The sequence below is a fragment of the Microchirus variegatus genome, assembly GCF_963457635.1.
Source record: "Microchirus variegatus genome assembly, chromosome: 15".
Taxonomy (NCBI): domain Eukaryota; kingdom Metazoa; phylum Chordata; class Actinopteri; order Pleuronectiformes; family Soleidae; genus Microchirus; species Microchirus variegatus.
This window is the reverse complement of record NC_139816.1, coordinates 21,330,858-21,355,806: the sequence shown is the minus strand read 5'-3', so window position 1 is coordinate 21,355,806 and position 24,949 is coordinate 21,330,858. Positions and strand designations below refer to the sequence as shown.

Here is a 24,949-nt window from a genome sequence, read left to right as displayed (position 1 = left end):
CTGCGTCTAGAAATTCTGTCCATAAAGGTTATGAAGGAATGTATATATATATATATATATATACTGTATATATATATTTAAATATTCACCTTCTAAAAACCACTTGTGTTTGAATGTAATGGAAACAAAGACACAGAGACAGCTGAAAAACCAACATAAATAATAAAGTAAATGTATATATTTATTTATTGCATTTGAGTAACATAAGGTGTAAAATCATGACACTCTCATTGTTTGACACATTCAGGCTGAAGCTCATTGTTCAAAATAAATATAAAAAACAGCAGTGTAAATATGCTCTTATGCTTTTTTGTAATATCTATATATGTATGTATATATGTATATACACACACATATACATACAGTACATATATATATGTATATGTATAAATGCAACATAGTGATGTAAAGTGAGTCAGCGATATATGAGGTTACAATAACGCAAGAAAGCTTCATGTTTTCTGTAAACACTCTGGTGACAAACTGTGAAACAAAGAGTTAAAAAATAATAATAAAATAAAAAAGCTGCTTTCGTGCAGTTTTCCAACAAAAGAAACTGAAACAATGTAACTAATGAGAGAACAATGTGATGTGATGATGAGTGAAGCTTTTTTTTCCTCACTTCTCCACCGTTTGGTTAAAGTGTCTTTTTCCATCCAGGTACAACATGGACTCTGTCAGAGAAACAAACAACAAACAAACACACATCAAGAAACTTTTACAACATGAGCCCTGTTGCACAAAACTAGGATAAGGAATTAATTTGGTTCCTCAAAAGCAGCATAGTGGGAAGCAGGATATGTTATGACATAAGTTACTATGGAGATTTATCCTGTGGAGTTTGTCTGCTCCAGACCAGGCTAAGTTCCAGGATTTATTCAATCTCATCCCTCATCTCAGCAGCAGTCACCACAAATGGAAACCAATCCATATCCAATATTCCACTGCCCACTACACAATGTTTTCACATTCAACTATTCCCACTGTCATTATATAAACATTTGTGATCATTGATTACAATAATCAAAGAGTAACATGATGTTGCTTTATTGAATAAGGATAAATCAAAGCAAGTAAATCAGCTAATTTCAAAACTCTGTCTCTACAAAGACAGAAATCACAAATTCAAAGCATATTATAGAACATAAGAATAAATGCACATTCAAAGGTCTGTATATAATACACACCCCACATGTCTGCACACTGAAATAAATACAGGACACATCCATACACAAATGAAAAGGCAAATGAATGGATGCCTCCCAGCAAGATTGTATGCATACAGTATACAACACAAACATCATAAGAGGCCAAATATTAATGCATATTGCATATTAACTGAAATAGATGGCAGGAATTTGAAAACGGATGCAGAATTGGTTACTACTTCTTATATTTTGAACTGTCGAGTTCTGTTTTGAACTGTTCTCTTGGTTTTGGAGGTCCGTGCTCTCGGTTTTGGGACTGTTTGTCTGGCACAGAGTGACAAAGTGACAAAATAACCCTCAACACTTGGTTTTGAGGGCCAGTTAAGATTAAGGGTTGAGCTTGAGGGTTAAGATTGAGGGTTAAGTCGGCCTCTGCTGGCAGCTGTTTTAAAGCTGCAGCTGACTGAGGGTGCAGCTCTTGACCAGTCCTGTCTTCAGGATCTGTGCAGCAATTTCAGTCGCCCTGATTTGGAGCATCGACATTAACAAAGATGAAACAAAAACCTTGAACACATTTTTGCGTACCATGCAGGCACGGACTGCTGTACGCCCGATGGCCAGTCCATGCCTGCACGTCAGCTAAAATAACGGACTATGCTGTGACTGAAACGAAGACTTGTGGCACTAATGCACTAAACTACTTGAGGCACTAAAACCGCTGCGCAGTTTACCGAAAAATCACTCTTTCCTTTTTCCTCTCCCCTCTGCTTTTGTTTTACTCCTCATTTCTTTACTCTTTTCCCTTTTCCATCCCCTCTTTTCTTTCCGGTTCTTCGTTCCCTCTTCTCCTTCCAGTTCTCATCCTCCCCTGTCCGTGTGAGTGCGTGTGTGTGTGTGTGCGTGTCTGTGTCTGTGTGTGTGTCCACCTCCATATGTCCTCGGGATGACGTTGGGGACGCCTCTGTCCGACACAAAGGTGAAGTGGAAGACATTGGTGGTGTTGTGTTGTCGGCTCAGAGGGTCAAACACCTCGCTGTGAACTCTGACCTGGATGTAGTTCTCTTGTGTGTAACACACCTGAAAACACACAAAACTGACTCACACACATTCTTATCACATGCTAGTATTTATTTATATTTTTATGTTTTATTTTCTATTCATGTCTATTTGTCAGATACTTTATCTGTTGCTATGTAAATAAAGTTAAAAAAAAAAAAACATTTTCACCATAACTACTACTTACCTTAAGCTTATACCTAATTTAACATGCAATATGCCTTCATCTTAATGTGATCATTTAAATTATTGGGACTTGATTTTTGTCCTTATAGAGAAGTCCCCATAATATGAGTGTGTCAACACTTTTTTTCTATAGTTTAGATTTTAAGGTGGAATTACACTTTTTACTTTAGTAAAGACTGTAAGGTAGAAATACTTTTTTTTCGTTAGTTAAGATTTTAAGATGGAATTAAGTGCTTCATAAATAACGTTGGATTGGATTCTAATCCTAAAACCCTTAACCCTGAGAAAGTTAAGGGACCAAGACAAAAATGTCCTCACAAGGTCAGTGGTCCTCATAAAGAGAGTTTTCATCAATAAATGTCACACACACACACACACAGTGTCTGACCTGTGATGAGAGCAGCAGCAGGGAGCCGATCTCCACTGGTCTCTGGAACAGAATATCGTCCACAGCGACCAGATTCGGTCGACATCCTCTGCAGCACAAAGACAGACGTGGATTATCGGTGATGACAAAAAACAAATACACAGAGAGAAACACTAATATTTATTTTCTCCTGTAAACATCTCTCTCTCACCCGAAGGAGCAGGCGTTGGCCCAGCCCAGCTCGTAGGCTTTCCTCATGAGGAATCCTCCAAATATCCTGTTGAAGATATTCCTCTCCTGCTCGGTTCAAATGTACAAACAACACAGACGAGATCGATTTTCAGGCGAGGCTCATGAGAACACCTGAAGCTTCTGCGTGTAGCTGCAGTTCCTCCCTCTCACCTGTGGGTGGCAGATCTCCAGGCCCTTCAGTTTGGCGTCTTCCATCCACACAGAATTTGGAGGCAGAACTCGGCTCCTGAAACTGACCGTTCTGAAGAGAAGACACATGAAGACACTGTGAAGTGATCTGACTTCATACGGCTAAGTAATCTGATTGTGTACACTAAATTTAATTAAACTCACATGATCTGATTAAAGCTCACATAGAGTGGTCCTGTTGCACATATATGTTAGTTATGGAGGTCTACTTACATACATTAACTTGTTTTTATGCTCAAAAACCTCCTAGTTGCTGTAAACGAGCTGATGGAAATCCTATTTTCTGACGCTGTTCCCCAGCCGCGATATTTCAGACTCAACTCTCACCCCGGCTTCCCAACTGTCTTGTGATTGGCCAGTACCCGGAAGTGACATATTCAGCACACCCGCTCTCAGAAGCGCAGCTCCCCCCTCTGGAACGGTGGATGCACTGCTACTCATTATCAAAACATTGTTTTAACAGTGTTTAAAAAATAGTTTTGTCACGACTCCCCGCCGCAGTCCCTTTGACGACCTTTGACCCGGAGTCAGACCCAGAGTCAGAAGACACTGTCGCTCGTTAAACACCTCCACAACGGACGTTATTCTTCTTCTGCGGTTCAATGTACGCAACCGGATGTGCCCGGACTAGTGCCCGGAGCAGGAGGATCTGCTGTTCAGGAGAACCGTTGTTTACGTAACCGGACCGGGTTTTTTCAGAGATCTCGCTGAGCCCAAAATTAAAATAAATGAACTGTTTGTTTAGAACCTTCAGAGCTTCTTAAACAAGGTAATGATGCAGATACACACTAAAAAACAGCGTTAATTGGAACTTCCAGTCTAATTTTGATTCCACCTACTGAAGTAGTCTGATTTTAACTCCTGCTCACCCAGCATTTGAATACATTCACAAGAATACTCTGATTGTGCCCACTGAAGTAATCAAATTATGTATACTGAAATAACTGAATTAACCCTCTGATGCCTGAATTATGAAAGCCTTGGTCAAGATTTTTTTCTGAAGTGTTTTTATTCTTCTCAGGACATGAAAAAATTTCAACTTTTTTTCTTCCAAATATATGATTTTTTTCATGTCCAATCCAGTGGACTACATAAGCCTGAATGCTCATTGCTCAACATAAAACATTGTGAACTGTAAAAATGAATTAACTTGTGTTCTATTACACAAACCCTTGTTTGTTTTTATGCTTTGAAAAACATTTCAACAATTTTGGGAAATACTGTATAGGCACATTGTTTAGGCCTGAATAAGAAAACCAATGCCACTCATAGCTGTGAATCTTACACCTAAATGTGTCAAACCATCCCCAACAGGAGAAACATTATTGTGAGTCTCCACAGTTCTATAAGGATGCAGGACAGTATTACCAAGCCCTTATATTAGCATGTTGGAAGAAAACACAAACTGATATTTTAATCTCTGCATCTCCGAACACCATCTTCTATGTTCATCACACCTAGGCTGTATGAAAGTTTGCAAAGCATCCAGGGCACAGTGGCACACAGCATTGCATTCAGATGTATTTGGTCTTCCATGTGCATCCAGTATCATGGCATCTGTTTACATTTTTCACCTCAGTGAGTTTGGGCCAGTGATTTCCTGTGGCAAACCTGACCTCACGGGCTACTTTGGTGACTGCTCTCCGCTTCACGGGTTGTGGTGTCCCACACTGGGTCTTCCTCTTTTTCTTTGCTGGAGGGTACCCACTATTTATTAGTGCACAAGCCACAGAAGCTTTGAAGAGGAGGACTCTCATCTTTTCCAAAACAGACATCACATTGGTCAACAAAATCAACCCCACCCACGTGTTGATTGTAAAGGGCCCCAGAGAAAGGGTTTTTGGACCATCATCATTGTTTTTTCTTTCCCCGACCCATCTGTTGGCAACATCTTCAGGGGACTGGCCAGCACAGGACGAGACCATGTGGATGACGTGTGACAGTGATGTTTGCATTATTGTTGACAACACAGCAAGCTTCTCTGACCATTTCCTGTTTTTCACTCTTGAGTTTCTGATTTGCTCCCTTCAGCCCGTTTGCTCTGCATGTACCTGTGCCATAGATGCCTTGGTCTTTCAAGGCCTCGATGAGTGGAATGCTACAGAAGAAGTTACCAAAAAACACCTTGTGATTTTTGTGTTTTATTTCATCACAAAGACGCATCACCACATCTCCAGCCATTCCCAATACACTGATGCAACCACTTCGAATCTATTCATATAGCCCAAGGTTCCTGCCTTCACCCACACTTTCACTCCCCAGGGTTTGGGCTCTTTTGGTATGTATTTTTTGATGGAAAGTCTCCCTTTGAAAGGAATGATCTGCTCATAAACTGACTGAAATTCTTCAGGGTCTGCTGCTGCCTTGAATGTTTCCTGAAGTGCACTTAGCAATGGTCTTATTTTGAAGAGCCTATCCGTGTTCGCTGGCTGGTAAGTCAAGTTATCCACAAAGTGCAGGTATCTCAGGATATGCTCATATCAGACATGGCATTTGCAATTATTCCAAGACGAAGGCCATCCTCACCAGACCAGTACATTGGTTCCCTAGGATACCGAATGTACCCCATGTTCAGATTGATCCCTAAAAAAACATTGCATTTCTTCTCCTGTCACTGCCAGATTTTCTTTCCCTTTCTGGAGAGTATATACGTTGGTGTTGTGCACTCTACAGTGGTATGCAAAAGTTAGGTGTAAATGTTCATGATTTTCCTTTATAAATCATTGGTTGTTCGGATAAGACATTTCAGTTAAATATATCATATAGGAGACAAACACAGTGATATTTGAGAAGTGAAATAAAGTTTATATGATTTACAGAAAGTGTGCAAGAATTATTTAAAGGTCACATAGAGTGGTCCTGTTGCACATATATGTTAGTTATGGAGGTCTACTTACATATATTAACTTGTTTTTATGGTCAAAAACCTCCTAGTTGCTGTAAACTAGCCGATAGAAATCCTCTTTTATGACAGTGTTTTTTAGCCGCGATGTTTCAGAGTGAACTTTCACCCCCAGAAGACAGAGTCTTGTTATTGGCCAGTACTATCCAGCACATCCGTTCTCAGAAGCGCAGCGCCCCCCTCTGGAACGGCGGATGCACTGCTCCTCATTATCAAAACATTGTTTTAACAGTGTTTAAAATTAGCGTCGTCACGACTCCCCGCCTCAGTCCCTTTTATGACTTTGACCCAGAGTCAGACCCAGAGTCAGAATACACGGTTGCTCGTGAAACACCTCCACAACGGACGTTATTCTTCTTCTGCGGTTCAATGTACGCAACCGGATGTGCCCGGACTAGTGCCCGGAGCAGGACGATCGGTTGTTCAGGAGAACCGCTGCTTACGTAACTATTACGGGATTTTCAGTGATCTCGTTGAGCCACGAGATTACAATAAAACACAACGTTCTCAGCAATGGCTGAACTGTTTGTTTCGAACCGTCAGGCTTCATAAACAAGGTAATGACGCAGATACACACCAAAAAAAACAGCGATAATAGGAACTTCCGGTCTAGTTCCGCTTTAAACAAAATTAGGCATGAGCATAAGTTTAGGAAACAGATGTCCGAGGAAATGTATGGGATCTATTCCCTCCACATTCAGTTTCCACTCTCCTAGAAAAGGAGGCAAGGACTTCCGGGTTAGACGATGTAGTGAGCAGAGACGCACGAGGAGAGGCTCCCAACTAATTATCAATATATACTTTCAATACGGTCCTGTTGCTTCACTTTTTACCTCACAACAAGCTGTTGAATGCGCATTAGAAATGGAATACCTAAGTAATGCCATTAAAACATCACAAACAACAAGGAATTCATGCTTACATAACTCGTTCTAATTCAAAACCTGTACAGCTAACCCACATGGCGACGAGCACAGGTTCCACTCAGGACAACACTCAACCTGCTTCCCAAGTTAACGAGCCCGCTACGGTTCAACAACTCTCAGCCATTCTAGAAAACCAACGAGCCAGTACGAAGGAAGATATGCAGAAGCTAATACAAACCACATCCCAGTCATTGAAAGCCTCCGTTGACGTGCTGTGAGGGGACGTGAACTCGTTTAATAAACGCCTTACCAAAAAGAGTGGGAGAAAACTTCGAGAGGATCACTTTGGCTGAAGCAACGGTAAAATCCCTGGAGTTCAAAAATAAACACCTCCTAGACCGAGTAGAGGACCTGGAAAATAGATTGTGCCGATCTAATCTCCACATTGTGAATATACCAGAGGACAGTGATAAAGACAATGTATGCCCTTCTCTTCCCTGGAGAGACTCTCAAAGCTGTCATCAGGGGAGAAATTATAGCCTTTTCTTCCTTACAAAATAGGGTACGCAGAGAGAAACAAGACAAACTCTTAAAATCAATAAGAGAGTTAAACTCACAAAATGCAATGACACCGTCACCGGACCTTTCAAAGCAGAGATTGAATTTACAGAAGGAATATGACTTATTGTCAACCGTTAACCCATTGAGGCCTGAAGCGCCTGGAAATGTCTCTAAAACCTGAGCTTCAATGTCTACTAAATGACTGATTTCTCAGCCTCTGTAGCAGATATAGGAACGCAATTCAAAAAGTACTTGAGAGCTCACACCTGTGGCTTTACTGTGAAATGTAGTTTTTTTAGATACAAAAATGTAAACTTAAAGTTAATAACTATTTTCAATGAAAAAACAGTAAGAAAATAAAGTAATATCAACTTGTGTCAGTGCCTTGATTTAGTCCTGATGGAGTGTGAAGAACAAGAACTGCATGTAATGACTGTAACAGTCTGCTTCACATGTGACGGTGATGGTGCTTACAGCGCTGTGGCATCTGCAGGTAAATCCACTGTCACCCCTGGTGCGCGGTTGTAAACACTCAGTCGATTATGGTGGTACTTATTGTCATTATCGCAGACCTCGTCTTCAAACATAATTATGTCTTAACCATAAATCTCGGTCGATTTGTTCAGCGCGTTCTGTCAAAGTCCTCCATGTTTGTGAGAAGTAATTTCAAAACACTGTCGCGAGGAACACTGATACCCCCCAAAAATTAACATATCCGCTTTACCGGCGTCTATGAGAGAATAAAAGGCGCAGCCGCTCTCCCGGCGGCAGTGGGTTACAGTAGAAAGGCAACTTCAGCAGGCACGTGGACTAAATTATGAAAGTGGTGCGAAAGCAGGAAGATTACTGGCACACCAGCTTAAAGTTAAGGCCAATTGTCGACATATATCACAAAATAAAAATAGCTTAAATCAATTAATAATGTTTTTAAAGAGTTCTACTCTACTTTACATCGATTTGAAAGTCCACCTAATGATACAGACATGGAAATATTCTTTGAGGGTATAATTTTTCCTAAAGTTGGAAACGATCAAGCTGGGAATCTAGAACAACCATGGAGCATAAGTGAAATTACAAAATCAATCAAAGCCATGCAAAGTGGGAAGACACCTGGGCTAGATGGCTTTCCAATTGAATTTTTCAAGCAATTTTCAGACAAACTATCACCACTTCTGCAAATATTGGCAAAGGCACTGGCTATGCGGCTGGAAACAGTTATACATGTTATGTTATGTTTTATGCCCACATGTTGTTACATGATATCTATGTGTTTTTAACCGCCTACTGCATATTTCAAAGGTGATATTTGCTTTAAAATGCAGTATTTTTTAGGCGAGAGAAAATAATCCTTCATTTATGCTGTGTTCCATGTGCATTTACTCTGACACAGTGGCATCTACTCTGTAACTGCAGAGATTTATTCTATTTAGTTTGGGCATGTCATTTTTGAGCAGGGACTCCAAAAAGAGGGTCAGGGAAGAAGAGGCTATGGTAATGCATCGCTTACACTACTGTAATTCCAAACTCTCAAAGATCTACCCAAATGTATAAGATAGCTGCAATCGATGTCATAATTCACCTGCAGATCTAAGGCACATGTTTTGGTCCTGCGCAAAACTGGTAGATTACTGGAATGCCATATTTAAATTCCTGTCCGAATCCCTCAATTTAATCCTTCAACCCAATGCCTTTATGTGTATATGTGGTACCCATTCTGATAAAGATCCAGACTTCAATAGTAAACATAGAAATGTCATTGCTTTCCCAACCCTTCTGGCGCGTAGGAGAATCCTGATGGACTGAAAATCACCCCGATCCCCAAGTTCTACTGAGTGGGTGAAGGATCTGATGTTCTTCTTAAATTTGGAGAAAATTAAGTTTTCGCTTCGGAGTCAACCTGACAAATTTAGTTCTACTTGGGACCCAGTTACACAACACTTTGACAAATTGAAGAATCTCTCTGCAGTTTAGGACCTTTCTCAACCAAACTTCCTCCCTTCTATCCTTTTTCATTTATTATAATAATAACTAAGCATTGTTTTTATTATTACTATTTTATTTGAACTTTACTCTTAAGTTATCTTAACTGTCATGTCCTCCTGCACTCACTGTACTTGAATCACTCTTGTCATTGGAGGTAGTGTGTCTGTTTATCGTTTAGGGGAATGTTTTGGGGGTATAAAATGCAAAAGTATCATTTATATTCTGCACGTGTTATATACGTACATTGTATTATTTACATTGTATTGTTGTACTTTCTCTTTCAATCTCAGAACAAAAACATTATGGCAGAAAAGGAGGCAAGTCTCCATAAAAGTCATTGTCTTGGTCTATGGTTAATCATAATTTTCTACATATTGGATATAATAATGTCATATTCCAAACAGATATCCTTCCCTAGATGTTACTGTATATGATCATATATTTCTTTCCACTGGGGCTCTTCAAGTACAGAAGGACTGACATGAAATACCAGCGGTGGTGGGCAGCATAGACATATAAGAGTAGACGCCGCATTGGCTGCTGGAGCGCAAGAAATGCGGCCGCCATCTTGGACCGGTCGTTCTACTATTAGTTGAGCAGCGGAAGCAAAACGATTACAGAACATTGTGCAGCATATTCCTGCGTTAATAGACGGACGTTTGAAAACAGGACTCGAGGGATTACTTTTCACAAGTAGGATTGAACATTACCCAGAACAGGTGATTAATTGAACCTAAAACTGATTTTGTCAGTTGTTTATTACTGTTCCATCCAGTGACTCTGGTGTGGGCTGCAGTTAACGATTCAGCCTCCAGAGGCATCTGTTCTGCTTGTTAATAAACTGTGTTCTCTCTCTGTCTCCCTCTGTTTCTCTTTCTCTCTCTTTTTCAAATAGGGAAAGATATCATTTGTAAAATCAAGAAAATAGTGGAAAAACAATAAACACGTGATCTGTGTTGATGTTGGTGGTGGGAGTGTGAAAGATTGTTGAAGAGTGTGTGTGTGTGTGTGTGTGTGTGTGTGTGTGTGTGTGTGTGTGTGTGTGTGTGTGTGTGTGTGTGTGTGTGTGTGAGAATGCTTGTGCATACTAATATATATATGTGTATATATGTATATATATGTATATATGTGTGTATATATGTATGTATATATGTGTGTATATATGTATGTATGTATATACTGTATATGTGTGTATATATATGTATATATGTGTGTATATATATGTATGTATATATGTATGTATATACATATGTATATACATACATATATATATTATATATGATTACTCTATGATTTCTATTGCTGTGTTTATATTTATAGTGTATATAGTGTTTGCAAAATACCTACATATCACATATATCATACATCTGAATATTCTATTACTGTTAATCCCACTATGACTACTAAAATACGTCGAACCATGTGTTCTGTATCACAGCTACATGTATGACGTTTGCAGCAAAAAAAAACCCTGCGTGAAAATAAGTTTTGAATTCAGAGTTACGATTGATAAAGTGCGCATTGAGCTGTCAAACATGTAGACAGAGTGGAGCGGGCGACCGGTCCAAGATGGCGGCCCCACGGCTCGTCAGCGCCAATAGGCAGTAGCGGTCGATGCGGCGTCTACTGTTATATGTCTATGGTGGGCAGGGGTAGCAGTTTATCGGCCATCTTGGATTCAGAGGAAATTTATTTGCAATTACACCGACTGACCACTGAATTGACTTCAATGGACTATGGCAGCAGAGAGCACTTGAGAGGCTGATAGGCAGTAACTGAATTAAATATGATCAAATAATCTGATTTAAAAACACAGAACTAATCTGAATACATTCCCCGGAATAGTCTGATTGTGCCCAATCAAATAATCTGATTATGTACACTAAAATAACAGAATTAAATATGCTCAAATAATCTTATATTCACATGTATGTAACAGTGTGTGATGAGTGTTACTTTGTGTCGAGCGTGTTGAGGAACAGACTGTGGACGATCTTCCTCTCCTCGTGAGCAGGAGCAACCTTCAGCAGGGACGCCGTGCTCAGCTCCACACGCCGGGACTTATTAGCTGGACAAAAAGACAATTTGAAGACAGAAAAGATTTGGTCTAAGTGACCTGTGTACGTTTACTTTATGATCTTTAAAAATCCTGAAATGAAGCCACACCTTCTCCTTGCTGGAAAATAGTCTCATCCTCTGGTCCATCAGGTTTGAGTGGATTCACAAACGCTGCCCTGAAACAAAGAGCACAGACTCTGTGTGGAGCCAGACTCACGCAGACTCTACTCTGGTCTGGAGTTTCTTCTTCTGGAGGTCAAAGTTCTTACCTCTTGTTCTCTGGATCACGAGCCACCATCACAAACGTAGCGTCAAGGACTGGAGCATAAGCTCCATCACGATACTGAAGGAGGAGACAGAGAGACACGTTACAAGGGTTGACCTACTGTCCACTCCAGTATGTCCACACTATCAGTCAGATCATCTCATGTAATTATGACGAGGACCAGCAGACGGCGCTGTGAGTTCAGCATTCTGAGATTAAAGTCAGAATTCTGAGATTAATGAAAGTCAGAATTCTGAGATTAAAGAAAAAGTCAGAATTCCTGCTGGTTTTTTTCTTTCTTTCAATTTGTTTAGTTGTGGCACTAATACTCTTCCGTACATCTCACATTCATTTATACGTGACAACATATATATTATATATACCATCACCCTGTTAAAATAATCGGCTAACTAATTTTTTCAAGTTTTTCAGGAAACACATAAAACTTCACACATTTGACATAGGGGTAAAATCACATGATCTGGTCAACTGAGGATTCAGGTGATTTTACCATAGATGGCCGGCGTCATGAGATGATTTAGGCAAAAAAAGGCGATTATAACTTAGGCCATTATTTTAACAGTGTGACGATACTCTACCTGTAACATGTGCATCGTGGCTTCAATAGATGTCCGTCCCACCCACGTAACATGACCGGTGAACTTGATGTCACAGTCAGGGTAGATGATGTGTTGCCTCATGTCTGAACAAACAAAACATAAAGAAACACATTGTGTTAAAATGATGGAGAAGAAGAAGAAGAAGCTACTGACTTTGTTTTATTGGTTTTATTAAAGAGAAAATAAACAGTTCTGATGTTAACACGTTAAAAAGGTAGAAAACATGTCCTTTATTTTTTAATTTTCTAGAGTCTGAACTGAAATTTTAAAAACATTAAATTCACAATCAGGTAAAGAAAGCAAAGAAACAAGATAAAATATTCACATTAGAAGCTAAAAACCAATCAAGTTGCTTTAATTAGAAATAAAAACACTAAATAGCAGGTAGTAGTTATTTTAGTAATCGATTAATGTTCATTTTATAGCAGAGAAAATTAGCAGGTTGATTTTCTTGAATAAAGACTTTGAAGCTTCAAAATGACTAAAATTCTCTGACAAATAGAACCTAGAACGTGTTCTAATCATTTTATTAGCAGAAATGTGTCTGCTTAATTTCTGTCCTTTATTTTCTCTATTAATTGATTAGTCGTGCGATACATTAAGTCAAAAAAAGTTGATCAAACCTGGAAATAACTCAAATGTCTTGTACAATGAGAGGATGTGGGTGGAAATCCACGTTCACACCTAAAGCCACAGTTAATCATTAATCTGCAGCTGTTTGATTACTTTGATCTTTTTGTAAGCAAAAAAAAAAACATTTACTGGTTTTATTTTCATTAAGGTGAAAATCTGGACATCGCACTGACAAAACAAGACATTCCAGGACATTGTTTCTTTAGTGGGAGACACTTACCAATTTTGTCCACCAGGGCGGTGACGATGGACAGAGGAGACCTCTTGAGAACCGGGTTGTAGGTGTGAGAGTAAGATATGAGAACTGTGGAGAAACATGCGTGTCATTTCCTGCTGCGTTATTCTGCACATGTGCCAAGTGTCGCTACTTCCTGTTACCGCTAATGTTTTACATGACGACTAAAACTAACTAAATAACACAAAAATGTGCATTTTATTTTTTAATAATAACAACTAAAATGAAAGATAACATAAAAATGTGCATTTTATTTTGTAATAATAACAACTAAAATGAAAGATAACATAAAAATGTGTATTTTATTTTGTAATAACAACTAAAATGAAAGATAACATAAAAATGTGTATTTTATTTTTTTTAAATAACTACTAAATTATTTATGATGATTTTTAACCACACAGTACCTCCTAAACTGTCCAGGTCCTCCAGGATTCTGCCAAACCTAGACAGAGACCGACGACATGTTAGACCTTCTGTAGATTCAGCTACAGTTTGACGTCAGAGATTCAGTTTGACGTCAGACATCGCTACAGTTGACTTTGTCAGTCTCACCTGACGGTGTTGTGGAAGGTCAGGTATTTCTCTCTCAGCTGCGGCTCAGAGCCCAGAGGCAGGTGAACCTCCAGGTAACTGTCCTTCATTGACCTCGCAGGAAGGTCCTGCTGAGACTTGGCTAACATGGATGACAGGGACACCCGCTCTGCCATGGCCTGCTTGTGGTCACTGCGGATGACATCACTACATATAAACTACACACTCACTGTATTTATTCCTGGTACATATTAGCTGCAGTGAAATACCACCCACAAATTGGTGATTATTACAGTCCTGAGGGCCCCCTTCAGAGAGAACCAGCCTGAACCAAACACTTTCCGACTAAGTCTACAATTTATACATATGATGCTTTATCTCACTGTTAGTAAGACTTTTCTAACAGGAAACTGACGATTGTAAACCACTCACTCTCCCACACCAAAGTCCATAGAGAAAATCACTGATTTTAACCTCACAGCACACATGAGTTATCAATCCACTGCTGCCTCCATCACAAAGTTCAAATGGCTTATTTTGTGAATACAGCATTTTAAATTCTTTGTTCAGATTTACCTCAGTGAGACAAACTGACCACGTGAGGCAGCAGTAGACCAGTAGCTGATGAGTCCCTGCGAACTAAAATCACTGATTTTCTCCACGGACTTTGGTGTGGGAGAGTGAGTGGTTTACTTCAGTTTCCTGTTGAAAAGGTCCGTATAACAGTGAGATAAAGATGTTCTTAACATAGACTTAAGCTCACCTTTCAGTTATAGGTAACCCTTTATTAAAGAGTTTTTTCTATCATGTTTTCTGTCATAGCCTTACCCTGGATTTCCACTGGACGCATTACATCGGCGGCACGGTGCCTTGGGAGCCAGCTGTATTCACGGAAGATCACGTGATAATCTTGAATGGACGCGAGTTCCCGCGATAGACTGTGTGTATAAAGGAAACAACAACAACACAGCTTCTTTCATTCTCTGACGTCTCCGATCAGTCTCTCGTCTCTCCGAGACACTCTGATTAATTGACTGTTGACCTGGCAGCACCGGTTACGACTTAATGTTGATGTGAAGTTGTGATAGGCGTATTGTGTTTTATTTTGAAAGGGGGGCCAAAGTGTTTTACTTTGAGCCTGTGTCGGACTTCCTGTCAGGTGCGATCTGCTCTGTTGAAATTTACTTGGTTCAGTAGCGGCAACGGCAAAAAATAGAACTGCTACCTATCAAAAGAGATTTGGCGCGGCGAGCCACTTCTGGGACGCTGCACACCCAGTGGAAAATGCTCACATTGATTAGAAAGGAAGCTATTTGCAACAGCGACCGCACTGCTGACGTGCTGCGGCTGTAACGCGTCCAGTGGAAATCTGGGGTTAAAAAACATAAAGGGAACAAAAAGCAGTTTTGCTGGTTCTTTACCTCCAGTTAGTGGAAGCTCCGACGATGGCTCTGAGCCTGTTCCTCACTGGAAAACACAACAAGTTGCATGTTTTATACTGTCTCTGTCAGTGTAGTAATCTGGTGGATTATGTGCAGCAGTTTTTCATTTAAATGGGTTCCAAGTGAGAGACAATATGAAACCAGGTAGAGGAGAGAAGAAGCGCTCAGCTGGGGACAGACTACATGTCATGTGAGAAGCAGCTGTAATAAAAATAAAACAAAAAAACTGAAGTTTAGAGAGAAGAAGAGAACAGGCAACACCCGGAACAGCAGCAGCGTGGGATTAGATCTGCTCTGGAGCAGGAAGACAGATGAGTGGCAGGACGGGTGCACAGTCAAAGCCGCTCTACGACAAACAAGCTGCCTTTCAGGTCAAAAAGATGGAGGAGGGACCATCATAACGATGCATTAGGTCTTGAGAGCTGCTACCTAAGCCGTACCAGAAACCTGATTTCTTCTACTTGCTACTACGAAGACTGTTTGGGCAGTTACAGCTGATGGGGAGTAAAGCAGAACTTCGAAGGGTATTAGCCAAATTTAACAGCTTTAGAGTCATTGCAATGGTTAAATGTCTTGTTGTTGGGAAACTTGTCTCCACTGCCCCCTACTATCTGTTAGCAGAAAACCTGGAGTCCTCAGAATCAGGTGGAGCCAAAACTGTTTCAACAGGAAGTAGCCCCAGGTTACTTCACACGTGCGTAGAAAAAATTAATCTGGTTTCAGGTACGGTTTGGGTCATGACATTGCTCATAAACACATCACTATCAACATCGCATTCCAAGAACTCCTCAGAAACACGCCAACGATTGAAGACATTGGAATGAGTGGTTGTTGAAAAGGATGGACAGACAGACAGATGGAGGACAGACAGACAGAGGAGAAGTACTCAGATTTTTCTGGGCTTACACACCATTCGACACGTGTAAAAGTGGATTTCCTGCAGAGAAACAAACATGATTAATTACATCGGGGAGACATCAGTGGGCGTGAGGGGACAAACACACACTCGTTCATTTTACTCAGATGAGGAAAAAATGTGAGAGAATAAATATCACAAAAATACATATTTTTTTATATAACACGACATTCTTTACCGCGAGGATCAGCTCGACAAAATGATTTTGTTCTTGTTCCTGAATTTGTCATTTTAACTTTTGTTTTGTCACTGTACCCTCGATCATGTCTGGCGCTCTGCCTTGCCCCGTTACACCCTCTGTACACAGACACCTGGACGTCAACGACGTGGACGAACGCAGCAGCAGGAGCCTGAGAGGAAAAACAAACAAAGAAACAAAGACTGAGATTAATTTAAAGATGATCTATTTTCTTTTATACCCCTATACCACTTTTTTTAGGTTAACAATAGTGTATATGATTATCAAGTAATATTTAGTGACCCAGGTCCAACTCTTGGTCATAGTCTGTCTGTGTCAAACGTGGAAATCTGTGACTATGTGTTGTCCGATCATTTGCCGGTACTGTTTGAAGCTGCTGTCTCCTGTGCTACAGTTATATCTGGCGCTCCTGCTGGCTGCCATCTGATTTTTAACCCTGTCACTGCCGGTCAGTTGTCTGCTGCCTTCAACCAGCTCTGTGTCCCCTCTGACTTATTATCTGCAAACATGGAGGTGCTCAGTTCTTGGTTTCGCTCCTCCTGCCGAACCATACTGGACTCTGTTCGCAGCCAGACAGGATTGCAGCAAAGCTGAATGCAGGTGGAGAAAGGACAAGCTGCAGGTTTCTCTGCAAATCCTAAAAGACTGCTGGCGCTGCTACCAGAGCACTGTCAAAGAGGCCAGAAGAGAGCACCTGTCAACTAGCCTACGCTGTCTGGGGCCGACAGCAAGGGGTATATCCGCGAACTTGTCCAATCCTCAACTTTCCAATATACCCAAAGTATACGCACTCGCACCTGCCACTAACTGTTTTAATTAATTATTAATAAATGCAACAAAATAACTGTTAAAAATTATGATATAATGCTGACTACACTTTATACATGTTCAAAGTATCCATATAAACTCCATATTGAACACAGAATACCTGAACTCATAAATTTCTCTCTAGTTTTTAAAAAAACTGGTTAACCTATTATACCTTGTTAAATATTATGAATTAGGGATCGACCGATATGTATTTTTCAGGGCCGATACCGATACCGATTATTAATAACCAAGCGAAACGATAGCTGATATGTAGAACCGATATTTATTTGCAGTAAAAATGAACATGTTGGTGTCAAAATTTAGAGAAACACACCTGGGATTAAATTGAATACAGTATACTGTTTGTTTACACTGACTAAATGGCCTTAACTTTTTGTAAAATAATATGAATACATAATTAACATAATAACATAATCACATAGTCATTAAAGTCTTTGCAGGTATTACACACTGCCCTTCCTGGGGTTGGCTTTGTGAAATACTGCCATGCTGTACTTTTCACCCACTTTATTTCTTTAGCCGTTATTTAAAACCATAGAGCTTTTCTTGGCTCACCTCAGCCTGTGTGCACAGAGGAATCCCCTGAAATGTGTAATAGCTTCCTGCAGTTCTTTATTGATAAGGTTACTAGCTCTTGAGCTGGTGACCAGTTGTAAGTATCTGGGATTTGTTATTGATGGGGAGCTATCTTTCAAAGAGCATGTTAGAAATCTGGTTTCTAAATTAAGGGTCAAGCTCGGCTTCTTTTATAGAAACAAGTCTTGTTTCTCCCTCAGATCCAGGAAGCTCCTGATATCTGCCACGTTCTTACCACTACTTGATTATGGCGATGTTGTGTACATGTGTGCCTCTAACAGCTGTCTACAGTCTTTGACACCAGTCTATCATTGTGCTCTGAGGTTCATCACTGGCTGTAGTCGCCTCACCCATCACTGTGAACTGTATGCTAATGCTTCCATGTCTGTAAGACGCTACACACACTGGATGACTCTGGTCTATAAGGCTCTTCTTGGCTTGGTTCCTGCTTATTTAAGCACTTTTCTTCAGAGAACCAGAAGCCACTACGCCCTGCGTTCAAATGACATTTTGCACTTGTCTGCTCCACATGTTCGGACTGAGATGGGGAAAAAAAGCTTTCAGTTTCTCTGCCCCTGCTGCTTGGAATACTCTACAAACTGAATTTAAAATGCCAGCTTTTATTTCATTAGGAGCTTTCCGCTCCATCTTAAAAGACAGACAACAGAAATCCTTTGGAAAGTGTCTATGTTCTTAAATCGTTACTGTGATCACAACTGCACTTTATGTTTATCTAGTTGCAATTTTATATTTCAATGTTTTGTTTTGTAAATGTTGCATGTCCTGCTTCTTATTTAACTTTTGATGTGTGCTGCTGCCTTTCTTGGCCAGGTCACCCTTGTGAAAGAGATCTTGATCTCAATGGGTCTTTTATCTGGTTAAATAAAGGTTAAATAAATAAATAAAATACTACCACAAGGTCTCTCATCACCACACCTGCATCTGACCCCTCTGACAGTGTTCTTTGCTCAGCTGTGGCTCGATTCGTTTGAGCCCGTGTCTCTGATTGCCTTAGAAATAGTGGTTGGCCAAATGAAGCCATCAGGTTCTCCCTGTGACACTGTCCCACCTCACTTTTTAAAGAGCTATTCCCTTGTATAGGGCAGTCAGTTCTGGCCATTATTAACCGCAGTCTGTCTTCTGGTGTTGTCCTCCAAAGTTTCAAACATGCTGTGGTACAACCCCTGCTTAAGAAACCTAGCCTTGATCGTGGTATGCTAGCCAATTATAGACCTATCTCCAAGCTGCCTTTTATTTCAAAGATCCTGGAAAAAGTTGTCCACGCTCAGTTACAGTCGTTCCTGTATGACAGGGGTGTCAAACTCAAATACAGAGTGGGCCAAAATTTTAAACTGAACAAAGCCGCGGGCCAAGGTTGAACAAATTAATCTTTTAATAGGGACTCAAACAAGTTTTGCATTGAATATTGAACAAGCAAGGCTTATATAACTTTATAGTGACATGCAAAATCGAGTTTCAAATAATAATAATAATAATTAAAAAATATCAATGGCATATCAAATAAAATTTAAATAAAAATTGAATGCACCCTAAATACAGGATAAGCGGTAGATAATGGATGGATAAAAATGTAATGCCTCTTTTCCATTTGCAGCCTTCTGAGGTAAATATCAAAATAAACTTTTTCCACAGGCTAATAATACATTTGAAAATAAAATAACAATAATGAATGAATCAAACATTCAAGCCTTGAAGTAGCAAGAGAAAGTGCATGAATAAAACGTTAATTATTGCTCAGTTTGCTACACTGATTTGCTTTAACACTGAATATGGAACAAGCAACGCTTATATAACTTAATAGTGCAAAATCAACTTTCAAAAAACAAACAAAAAAACATCAATGGCATATTAAATAAAATTTTAATAAAAAATTGAATGCCTCTTTTCTATTTGCAGCCTTCTGAGGTAAATATCAACATTAACTTTTTCCACAAGCTAATAAATTTGAAAATGTTACAGCTGTGCCACTGTATAATACCGCCGGGCCAGCTCTAATGTTAATTTGATATTGCCTGAAGGGCCAAATGAAATTACACGGCGGGCCAAATTTGGCCCGCGGGCCAGAGTTTGACACCCATGCTGTATGAGCATGATATCCTGGAGGTTTTCCAGTCTGGTTTTAAAACAAGGCACAGTACGGAGTCGGCTTTAATAAGAGTGTTCAATGGCATCCTCCTGGCAGTTGACTCTGGAGACTTTGCGATCCTTGTCCTGCTAGACCTAACTGCAGTAGCAGTACACACTGTTTGAAGCCATCAGTCACAAACTTAGGTTTTATTATGGACAGTGATTTTAAATAAGACCGGCAAATTGGTGCAACAGTAAAGTCCAGCTTCTTTCACCTCAGGCAGCTGGCAAAGGTGAGGCCCTTTCTTTCACTTTGAAACAGTAATCCACGCCTTCATGACATCTCGGCTGGATTACTCTAATGCACTTAATCTTGGAGCCAGCCAGTCCTCCCACTCACCACTTGGTCCAGAATGCTGCTGCTCGCCTCCTCACTGGAGCAAGTAAGAGGGAGCACAATACTCCCATTCTGGCCTCCCTTCACTGGCTGCCTGTGCATTTTAAGGTGCTTTCACACTTACAGCAACTGGGTGCGCCATCAGCGCAGCGCAGCCTTGCGAGCCAGCCATATTCACACAAGAAGCCACGGTGTGCCCGGTGGAAATGCTCACATTGATCAGATTGGAGGTTAGTCCGGTTCCCGGTGCCAATGGTCTTCGCGGTCTATTTTGGTTTGTTTAGAACTATGCATATGTGAAAACAAACCGTACCCACGTCTGTTTGCTACATTGTAACATTGACTGGTGCGGACCAAAGCAATCAAACTATAGGTGTAAAAGCACCCTAAGAATCCATTTTAAGATTATTTTATTTGTTTTTAAATCTTTAAATGGCCTCGCCCCGCCTTACCTCTCTGAGCTTCTCCATCCCTACGCTACTGCTCGGTGCCTCAGGTAAGCTGACCAGCTGCTCCTGGAGGTACCGAGGTCTAAGCAAAAGCTCAGCTTTCTCCATTGCTGGTCCCAATCTTTGAAACGCCCTCCCACTCTATATTAGGCCCCCTCACTGTCCAATTTTAAAACTCATCTTAAAATTTTTTTGTAAAAATAAAAATGCATTTTTATTCTTCTGCGTCCAACTCCGCATGAGACTCTGCTCTTGTTTTCTCCCGTTTTATTGTTTTCATTGTTTAAACATTTTTCTTGTTTTATAGTTTGTATTGTTTTTATATTTTTTTATTGTTTTATTGTATCTCCTATGTTTTTATGTGCCATGTTTTATTTATTGTATTGTTCAGCACTTTGTCCCAGCTATGGCTGCTTAAAGCGCTCTATAAATAAAGTTGAGTTGAGTTGAGACAGGTCGTCACTACAGTGTGTGTGTGTGTGTGTGTGTGCGCCACCATGTAATCCGACTCTTCTGTAGCTGAATCTGCTCTAACTTGTTCCACTAATAACAACACAGAAGTAAAGTGATGGAGTAGAAACAGTAACATTATCCCATCCGCACAATCTGCTGTACATATTTGGGGGCAAGATTCTCAGATCCTTTCACTGCAACCGCTGGACCCCGGAGAGCTGCCGCGGAGCTGGATTGCGACTTGCCACCTGCCTTCCTGGAGGTGTTCTTGACTGATGAGCTGCTCCAACATATTGTGGATCAGACCAATCTGTATGCCAGTCAGTATGTTATAGCTCACCCTGACAGTCTGCCATATAGCAGAGCTAATTGTAGAATCAGACCCCGGTCTCCAAATGCGTGTGAATCACTTCATTAGTGAGTCAAAAGGACATAAATGCATATGACGCATTTGTGAGGACATTCGCCTTTCTCTCATCAGAACGATCTAATGTCGCTCTGTAATGATCAATCAGACCTGGAATAGTCCCAAAAGCATGCTGGAAAGTGTAGTTCTTCATTAGAAGTGGTTTTGTTCCGGTAGAAATAACTTGTTTTGATAAACAGCAAAGGTAAGACAACATTTCTGCTTGTATTTCTTGAAAGTCAGTTGTTGTTTTGCTCTTATTTTGGGGCCAGACACAGAGAGAGAGAGACATAAACGGAGGGAGAGTGGCACGAAGAGAGAGAGAGTGGAGCACAGCAGAGTGTAGACACAGCAGGAACAGCTGTTTTCATTTCTTTTCCGTATTGCTGACAATAAACAAACTATTTACACAAACAACACAGTCTCTCCGTCCTTCCCAAACAAACTGTGTCTGGACCCACCCTACTGCAAGCGACCAGAACCAGGTTACGAACGTGCTTATGTCGCCGACTGATTACCTGATTCTGATCACCGGCTGAGCCTCTCCTCCAGCAGCCGCTGCCTTCACTGCCGCTAGGGCTGGGCGGTATGACCAAAAATATATATCACGGTATTTTTAAAAATTCGAACGGTTTCACGGTATCTGACGGTATTTTTTTTTTCCATGCATAAACAGGTGTTCACAGCATTTTCTACTGGTAGAGAACATAATTACTGCAGATGGTATATTTTACTGTCATGAATACTGTAGAATAACTCCACACTAGTACAGGTTCACATGGCCCCAGAAAATGATGCTGTTTACAAAGAGGAGCTCCTCATGATTCTAATGAAGTGAGGAATCGGAATGCAAAGACAATTTACAGAACTTTGACTGTGCAAATCAACATCTTTTATAAAAAAACCCTGTGTTACCTGCTGATGTGAAGGGTGCTGCTGACCTTAACTTCATGCATTCTTGATATTCCAAGACATTGACATGCTTACTAGAGCTGTCAAATTGCTCAAAAATGATATTCGAATATTCCCTCTAAAAAACACAGATATTCAAAATATATTCTCATAGTATTTGAACTAATGTAGTATGATAAGAACTAATGACCAAGAGCGCTGATCTCACTCTCTCTCGCACTCGCTCGCTTTCTCTCTCGCCCCGTGCCAAAAATGCCTCGCGCTCTCTGCGCACACAGGTTTAAATGACAAAATGACAAACAAACAAGTGCTGAGTGCTGATCAATAGTTTTGTGCAAGCAATTAAAGATCCTGACTCTTGTCCCAAATATGACAGGCTTCATTCAGTGATTAAAAGAAATATATAAACATTAATGAAACGTTAACATGCAAAGCGCTCACTTGCAAACAGACAGCACCGCCGCAGCACCGCCGCAGCACCGCCGCAGCACCGCCGCAGCACCGCCACGGCAACGCGGATGCTGTGTAATCAAATATACCGGTATGGCGGTATGTTAAAAATTCATATCGTGACGGAAAAAAAAACGGTATTCGGTATGAACTGGTATACCGCCCAGCCCTAACTGCCGCAACAGATTTCCAAAACTGAGAGAACAGTTAAGAAATCTGAGGGAACTGAGGAAGACTGAATCCCAATTCCACCCCTTCCCCCTACCCCTTGTTTTGGCGCGTTCATGTGAGGGGTAGGGCTGTCTCATTTCTCATTAGGGTTAAGGGCTAGGGCCAAGCCGTAGGGCTACGTAGCCCTCGAAATGAAGCTTCCTAAGGACCGCACTTGAAACAGAGGGCTTTGAGGAATTGAGGAGCCTCTCCTCCATACCACATCCATACGACGCTGCAGTGTTTTGATTTTGAGTGTATTAACTGTTTTTGGCCACTTTTTTACAGATGGCGCCTTTAACACCGACATTACACTAGCCACAGATTGTAAAACCTCTCACCGATACTGCCTATATAACGCAAATACATCGAACGTAATGAGTTATTAAATACTTATGACAAACATGACATAAAATAAGCATACAGCACTGTTTAGAAACCATTTGGTCCGATCTGACAAAATGCAGCCACCCAATTGGTGTAGAACGATCACGTGACGAACCGTGGCACTACTTTTGCCCAAGATCTTATTACGCCACGCCTGTGGAAGTACATAATCTTAAACAGACCCCTGTTGGAGGGGTTGGTTCACCCAGACCAGACGGGTTTTGTACCGAATAGAAACTCTACTTTTGAGACGCCTCATTAATATCATGTACACAAGAGGGGAACCACACTCTGATCTCGTTATACTTGCGCCTGATGCCGAAAAGGTGTTTGATCAGATTGAGTGGCGATACTTATTTGAAGTTCGCAGTAGATTTAATTTCGGAGATAGTTTTTTGTCACTAATTAAACTTATCTACAAAAATCCTACAACCCAAATTTTAACCAACTGAACACTATCCTCCCTGTTATGTAAGGGGACGAGGCATGGACGCCCCCTCTCCCCTCTAATCTTTGCTCTTGCTATTGAGCCATTGGCTCAAAGTATTAGACTTGACCCTAAGATACATGGATACACCACTAAAGAAACAATTAATAAAATATCATTGTATGCAGAAGATATTCTTCTTTATTTAACACGTCCACAAATGACTATTCTGGTACTTAAATAAAATCAACTTATTCTGTACTTTTGCAGGATATCGGATTAATTGGACAAAAAGTGTCTTAATGCCAGTTCACAGGGATGATCTGACATTTCTAATTCATCTCCCATTTAAAATCTCCCTGGATAAATTCAGCCATTTAGGTATAGAATTGACAAGACAGTATACTTTTCTCATTCAACAAAACTTTCCCCCTTTAATAGAAAAGCTACGCTCTAGGTTATTGTTTTGGGATGCACTCCCAATTTCATAGATCGGAAGAATAAATACATAAATACAAGAACCTCATAAAATGCACTCCATATTATAACTTTTCTCAACATATACGGTCTGAAATCAGACAATAATGTGTGTGTGTGTGGAGAGAGAGAGAGAGAGAGAGAGAGAGAGAGAGAGAGAGAGAGAGAGAGAGAGAGAGAGAGAGAGAGAGAGAGAGATCTGAACGTGACACTACCTCCCTGTGTAAATAAAGCTAAAGAGAATTAAAAATGTAGCTGTAGCATTATCATTAGCTGCACTGGCGAGCATGCTAACAGCTACCTCCGGGCTTTACCCGTGATTTTATCCGGTCTCACTGACCTCGAGGAGAACATGGTGGTGAAGCAGATGAATGTTCAGGTGAGCGAAGGAAACCCCGGTGAGTGGATCGAAACCCGGAGGAGAAGATGTGATGTTTTTCACTCCTCACAGCGAAGTCTGTCAAGGAATAAGAC

At 40.6% G+C, this 24,949-nt stretch overlaps 1 protein-coding gene across 1 annotated transcript; it reads right to left on the bottom strand.

Moving 5' to 3' along the window:
* Positions 1 to 264: 264 nt before the first annotated feature.
* On the bottom strand, positions 265 to 24,949 carry acot9.1 (acyl-CoA thioesterase 9, tandem duplicate 1). Its single transcript, XM_083902054.1, has 16 exons — positions 24,816 to 24,949; positions 16,469 to 16,563; positions 16,208 to 16,234; positions 15,277 to 15,322; positions 13,877 to 14,047; positions 13,729 to 13,766; positions 13,307 to 13,390; positions 12,433 to 12,536; positions 11,838 to 11,911; positions 11,677 to 11,744; positions 11,467 to 11,578; positions 3,160 to 3,250; positions 2,969 to 3,054; positions 2,779 to 2,866; positions 2,075 to 2,225; positions 265 to 674 (listed from the first exon to the last, which is right to left on the bottom strand). Exons 1-16 carry the CDS (start codon positions 24,827 to 24,829, stop codon positions 619 to 621), a joined length of 1,305 nt encoding a protein of 434 aa, XP_083758180.1. The 5' UTR covers positions 24,830 to 24,949; the 3' UTR covers positions 265 to 618.